The sequence below is a fragment of the Neopsephotus bourkii genome, unplaced genomic scaffold, assembly GCF_033783945.1.
Source record: "Neopsephotus bourkii isolate Nb327-2 ecotype Australia unplaced genomic scaffold, CSIRO-AGI_Nbou_v1 NB_740, whole genome shotgun sequence".
NCBI lineage: Eukaryota > Metazoa > Chordata > Aves > Psittaciformes > Psittacidae > Neopsephotus > Neopsephotus bourkii.
The window spans coordinates 1,143,153-1,149,868 of NW_026901238.1; the positions used below are offsets into that span (position 1 = coordinate 1,143,153).

Consider the following 6,716-nt stretch of genomic DNA (forward strand, 5'->3'; position numbering starts at 1 on the left):
GGCCATCCCAGGCTCTGCCTGCTGAGAAAACCTTCTCCATGGCAGTCCTCATGACAGCACCATGGGTGGATCTAGTCCTTCACTTCAGGATTTTGAAAGTTGTCTGGAGAATTGCAAATTCTCCAGGTTTGTGGAAGACTATAAAGGAATTACTTAATGTAGAAAACAGAGTGTAATAATGATGAATTAAAAATGTATCTTTAATAATACTGTATTCTCTTTTATCATCTTGTTTTAATGCAGACTTCGAGATGAAAGGAATTTACCTGAAATCTGTGCGTAGTCCAGCTCTTGGCAATAGATACAAAATGGTTCATCGTGAATTCAATGCCATGGAGATTTTCTCACAGGTATGAAACAAAATTACATCTGTCCTTGTGAAATTCTTATGGTGTGTGACTCTATTTAGGTTCTAATCCTACTTGGAAGTGTAGTTTGCAGCCTATAGTTGATAAATAAAAAGTTCTAACACAAGACCTAATTTGGTTTTGACTTCATTTTGGTTTTTAAGTTAATATGTGCAGACACTGATGCTTTGATAGAAGCATACACACCCTGTTCTTCAGCTGGAGGGAGGCTGTCCATCAGCCTGAAGCAAAAGCATCCCAGTCCCTAGTTGTCTTTTCACTGAAGGTGATCATTGTTGATCAGTGTGGGACAGCACAGTCCTTCCAGGTTTGGCAATGTATCTTCCCCTCTCCGCTGTCTTCCACTGTCACAAAGGATGCCAACTGCCACATCCTAAGGATGAAGCCTCTGACCCAGCATGTGATGTTTCGAGGCTGTCACACAACTTCCCAGTTTGGTGAAGCAAGCAACCCCCAAATGGAGGTGTAACAGTTCAGATGTTACATGGTTGTCTGACAGGTTGCCCTGTGCTCTTGATGCCGCACAGGCAGTAGTGACAAGAGATAACAATTGTCTAGCAATTAGAAAGTTAGCTCCTGAAATAATAGATCATAGAATAACACAGAATGGTTTGGGTTGGAAGGAACTATCCAGTTCCAACCCCCTGCCATGGGCAGGGACACCTTCCACCAGACCAGGTTTCTCCGAGCCCTGTCCAACCTGGCCTTGAAGACTGCCAGGGATGGGGCAGCCACAGTTTCTCTGGGCAACCTGTGCCAGTGCCTCACCACCCTTACAGGGTAGAACTTCCTAATATCTAATCAAAATCTCCCTTCTTTCATCTTAAAGCTATTCCCCCTTGTCCTATTCCTATATGCCCATGTGAAAAGCCCCTCTCATCTCTCTTGTCAGCCCCTTTAGGTACTAGGAAGCTGCTGTAAGATCTCCCCAGATCCTTCTCTTCTCCAGGCTGAACAAACCCGGTTCTCTCAGACTTCCTGCGCAGGAGCGGTGGCTCAGTGTCCTTCCCCCTGTGCAGACATGTGTGAGGGAGATACTCCTGTCTGTAATTCAGCTTGTTTGGTGTTAGTGCTAGTGAGCAAGTCTTGCTTCATTGGTGATACTACAATTAATATTTGCATTAAAAGGTTCTGCTGATGAATCCCTGATCAAAATCTGAGCGTATGCTCATTCTGGGTTTAGCTAAGGGTATGTTGAGCCCTTCTGGGAAATAGCTCAGGAACTGCAGAGCAAGGGAGGCTTTGGGAGGTGGGGAAGCCCCCAGGCTCCGCAGTACTTGTGTGCATTATGGATTGTATAAGCAATGTGCTTTATGGAGAGGAGGAGCAAAATCATTACAGTATTTCAAAGCTTACTGGGTTTGGGTTTTTTCTCCCCACAGATTCCTGAGCAAGACCAAGCTTATGCAGAAGATAGTTTCTGTGTTGTAGAGGAAGAAGAGGAAACCTGCAAAAAAAGTGAATCCAGTGAGGAGGAAGTATCCATTAATTTTGATTTCCTAAACAATGAGAACTTTACTAATGGAAGAAAACAGTACCTCACTCGACGCAGACAAAAAGTAAACCAGGCCAGCATGGAAGAGAACTATTCAGCCCCAATGCAAAAGAAGAAACTATCCCGAATTGTTGTTCTCAGTGATTCTAGTGGGGAAGAAACAAGTGTAATAAATGAAAAGCCCATGAAAACAGACTGTGTCGAGGCACAACAGGAAAATGCTAAGTTACCCAAGTCATTTCCTTCAGTCTTTTCTGCGCAGCACAAAGAAATCGCTAGGGAAAGCACTGTTCATCATTCTACAGACGATAAAAGCAACATGCTTCTTGGCTTGAAAGCTTCAGTATCTGAAATGCTGGATTTTCACCCAGACCATCAAGTCAGGAGCTTTTCACCAGCCATCACTAGCTCTGCTTTGGGGAAAGAGAATCTCCAGGCTTCCAGTGAGGTTGGTGTTAATTCAATGCAAGGGCCTTCCTCTCAACTCATGTTTGCTAAAAAAGCAACCTTGGCGGGACCCTGGTGTATTGCACTGCTGTTCTGAGGGCTGTCAGTAGTGTGGTAAAGGAGTAGAACTGTTCTGCTTGTACTGCTTTGCACAGTCTCCCTTTTCTGTGATACAGGAAGCATTTGAACTCACATGTTGACCTGGAGAGTATCTTAGTAGTCAGTAATAAGAATCATGGAGGAATATGGATCTATTTCAACTTGCAGAAAGTGTCCACTAATTATTTGGGTTTTGTAGTTATAAAATACTTGCTTGCTGTCCTAAGTGAACAACCTTCATAGTCTGAGGTTGGATTCCTGATCTCTTACACTTTTCTGCCTGACTTCTATCATTTACAGGATCAGATTTTGTTGAACTGATTTTAAAGGTCTTTTCCAACCTAAATGATTCCATGACTCTATGAAAGCTGCATGCTTTTGTCATTCAAGCTGCTAAATAATTGGATTAAAAAGAAAAAAGTGGAACAAAGTGCATCTGTTAAGCATCAGTATTTGAAAAACTTATTTTCTTTATGGGCATGTTGTTCTTTGGTGTTATGTTTCTGTGATTTCTGAGAAATACAGTGTGTTTTGCATCATTTACAGGTGGTGAGCTCTTTGAAGAATGGCAGTAGAAGCACTTCAGTTCCATCTTGTTCTACTTCCAAAACCCCCTCTTCACGAGATCCTCTGGAGAAAAAGCCCTCACTCTGTGTTCTGGTAGATAGTCGTGAGATCTCCTCTGGAGCAGAGGTGATTTCCTCCTTGAAGGCAGTTCATGCTGTGAAGGTGCAGGTTTGCACTCTGAGCAGCAGCGATTACATCGTGAGCAACCGCATGGCAGTGGAAAGGATGTTTTTGTCAGAATTACTGAACTCTATGAACAGGACTAAAGTCACCCAGAGGATCCAGTGCCTGCAGAGCATGTTTGAGAGAACGTGTGTGGTTGTGGAAACAGACAGGATAAAACCAGGTAGGTGTTCAGGGGTGGGGGATGCACCGGTGTCTGCTCAGGGCTTTCACTGGCCACACTAGCTTTGTGTATGGCACAGGCAGAAAGCAGATTGAAACCCTGTATTGTAGTCTCTGTAGCAGTATTATATTAATAAGGTAACCAGCTGAAGATTAAAATTCATTTTGCTTTTGAGGGCCATTTAATAGAGGCACACTGGATCCAGCTGGATATGTTGCTTACCAGTTGCTGAGGCAGTGAAAAGCAAGTTAATTCAGACATTATTAACTGACCATATTAATAAGTCCAAAAACCCCCAACTTCAAGACAGATTTCAGCCAAGATGAGAACAGCAGAATAAAGGAAGAAGGACAGTTTTTTCCATACTCTGTCCTAAAATAATAGTGGACTCAAGAAAAGTGAGTCCTCTGTCACACCGAAAAGGAACATTCTCACAGTCCATACCCAGTGAGAATGACAACTGGTGTGGGAACACCACCTACACAGTGTAGTAACTCTGCCTCCAAATTGGACACACCAAACCACGTGCTGGCTGCTGCTTGGGCAAGTGAAAGGCAATCAGCGAATGAAATCAGTTTTTAGAAGAAAAGAGCAGCACTCCTACAAGGAGTTACTTTGGGAAGGCTGCAGCTGAGCTATCACCTTGCATCGCAAGGCACAGAACAGAGTTACAAAGACACTTCCTGACTTGGTTAAACATTTGTGGAAAATTCAAGACTGTTTCTTAAATTTGTATAGTTTAGACAAGCCCTTTGTTTTAATCCTAAAATCCAAATTATGAATCAAACCATTTTACTAACACTGCTGTTCTCAGTGCCATGTAGAAGATAACTGAGGTGCCTTGCTTGCACCTGCTTTGCAGAAGAGGGAACTAGAGCTCACAGCTCCAATTAAATTACAGATGTTCTAGTGGAGTAAAACTCCACTACCTGAAATCAAATTGTTGTGGATGCAGCTCTGTTTAGTGACGTAAATCCAATTTATCACTAATTCACATATGAAAACAATGATAGACTTGGTCGCTGGTGGTGTAGCTTCTCAGAGGGGTTGCAGATGAGCCCTTGATCTGCTTTATTTCCCCATTGCTGGGCATCTTATCCATTTTCATCGGTTGTGCCCAGTTTTTGTCATGACACAGTTTCCAGAGTGCTGCTGGTTTGTTATTGACAATGTTCTTGTGCATTCTTGTTTGTAGCTTTACTAAACCTCTTCTAATTTGGTCAGTCACCTATCATGTGTTTCTCCTAATGGCATTTAATTTGCAATTTCATTATTACTTCCTAAACTCGACCTTTAGAGTACCTTTACCTACTCTATTCAGGCAAACTGAATAAATTCTGCTCCTTGCCCCCTACTGCTTCATTGAGATGTTTTTCCCCATCTCGTTTTTGGTTGTGAGTTCTCAAGGCAGGGGATCACAGAATCATAGAATCCCAAGGGTTGGAAGGGACCTCTAAAGATCATCTAGTCCAGTCTGCCCTGCAAGAACAGGGTAACCTAGAGTACATCACACAGGAACTTGTCCAGGCGGGCTTTGAATATCTCCAACGTAGGAGACTCCACAACCCCCCTGGGCAACCTGTTCCAGTGCTCTGTCACTCTCATAGTAAAGAAGTTTTTCCTGATGTTCACATGGAACCTCCTATGCTCCAGTTTACACCCATTGCCCCTTGTCCTATCACTGGACATCACTGAAAAAAACCTTTGAACTGTTTTACTTTGCAAGTAATTAATGTTCTTTTTTTCACAGTAATTTAGCCTTTAAATCTCACTGAGTTTTTGTATTTTTACTCTGCAGGAGAAACCTCCCGATTTTTCCAGAGGACGCGGTACTATGACAGCATGCTCTCAGCCTTTGTCCAGGCTGGCATCAGAATTCTTTTTAGCTCTTGCCAAGAGGAAACTGCCAGTTTGCTGAAAGACCTGGCTTTGGTGGAGCAAAGGAAAAACGCTGCCATTCATGTGCCAGTGGAGCTGGAGGGTCACAAAAAGGAAATACTTAACTTCTATTTGAGCATTCCCAACCTCAGCTACCCTGCTGCTCTCAGTATGTGCCATTACTTTGACTCCATAAAGAAGATGGCCAACAGGTAACAGCCACGATGTACACCAGGTGCTGAGGCCTCACTTCCCTTTCACTCCTCTCTCCTCCAGGGCCTCCTGCTGGTGTAGTTGCTTAGGTGGATTCTTTCTGTGTGTTTCTGTTTCTACCCGAGCTCCCAATTTTTCTGTCCCTGCATCAGTCCTGCTCTTTATGCATTTTTCTGTCTCTTTGAGCCAAGCGGATGGGGCTGTGCTTCCACTATCCCTCCTACTGCTGTACCTTTTCCTTTCTCCTTGCCTGGCATTCCCTGTTTTCACTGCAGCTTTCTTTGGCTTCCTTAGCCTGGTGTGCTCACAGCCCTCAGAAATGCAGGGAGAGGTGACTGCCAGCAACACATAGCATTCCTGCTGTTCTCTTCACACTGGGTGCTTCTTGCCCACTGGCAGTTTCCGCTTTTGTTCAGACATTCCCTGCTGCTCTCCAGAGCCACAGGTGAGATGTCCTGCTGTGGTGTCTTACAGCTCTCCCACCGACATTGCCACCGCGGCTCAGGTCAGCCCACAGAAGGCTGAGGAGATCTACCGCTACCTCCACTGTGGTTTTGACATGCAGATGCTACCAGAGAACCTCTGCACCAAAGGGAAAGTGGTGCAGCTGCCAGGAGCTGAGGGGAATTAAACTTGCTTTTTGGAGCCCCAGGCCATTTTTTTTAATTGCACTTTACTGAGTTCTGATTTACTGTAAAATATGTAAATAAATCCTTGCAGAACAACGAGGGGCTTTTGGCATACTACTTCCCCTTCTGACTGTTACCTCATGGAAGGCTGTGTCCCTTCTGCCTCCCACCCTTGCCAGCTGTGCCGCACACATGGCTCCGAGCAGATCTGGGTCTGATCACTCCAAAACTCCTTTTAAAATAACTGTGGTGATGGAAGTAGACACCCCAGGTGGAGCCTGGCTGCTGTGGGACAGGCGGCAGTTTGTTGCCACACTGTGGCTGCTTAGCAAACTGTTTTCTGTCTTCTTATCATGTTTGGGAGCATGTACAGAAGTGAGGGAAATGAAACAAGATAAATAACCTAATAGTAGATAACCAGTGTGGGTCTAACAGACCAATAGAAGGCTGTTTATCAGCCATTCATGCCTATTAAAAAAAAAGGGGGGGGGGAATGAAAACTTGTAGACTGGGGTAACAAGATAAACAAGACTGACAGGCAGCTTGTAAAGATTCCAAGGAGTGCAAAGGAGGGCAGGTCATATGTGAGTAAAATCAGCTTGTCCCTTTTTATTACATTAAGGAAATGTAAAAATTCAGACTCTCAGCAGAGGAAATGAAAAAACAATTCCAGT

At 44.0% G+C, this 6,716-nt stretch overlaps 1 protein-coding gene across 1 annotated transcript in view; it reads left to right on the forward strand.

Annotated features, from left to right (window-relative positions):
* The window catches only part of FANCM (FA complementation group M), a 77,218-nt gene extending 71,080 nt beyond the window's left edge, over nucleotides 1-6,138 (forward strand). Inside the window, exons 19-23 of the mRNA XM_061354583.1 lie at nucleotides 244-350; nucleotides 1,751-2,311; nucleotides 2,956-3,322; nucleotides 5,121-5,412; nucleotides 5,888-6,138. Coding sequence (XP_061210567.1) covers nucleotides 244-350; nucleotides 1,751-2,311; nucleotides 2,956-3,322; nucleotides 5,121-5,412; nucleotides 5,888-6,044 — 1,484 coding nt within the window. The 3' untranslated portion in view covers nucleotides 6,045-6,138. The remainder of the gene's footprint in view (nucleotides 1-243; nucleotides 351-1,750; nucleotides 2,312-2,955; nucleotides 3,323-5,120; nucleotides 5,413-5,887) is intronic.
* The last annotated feature ends 578 nt before the right edge of the window (nucleotides 6,139-6,716 follow it).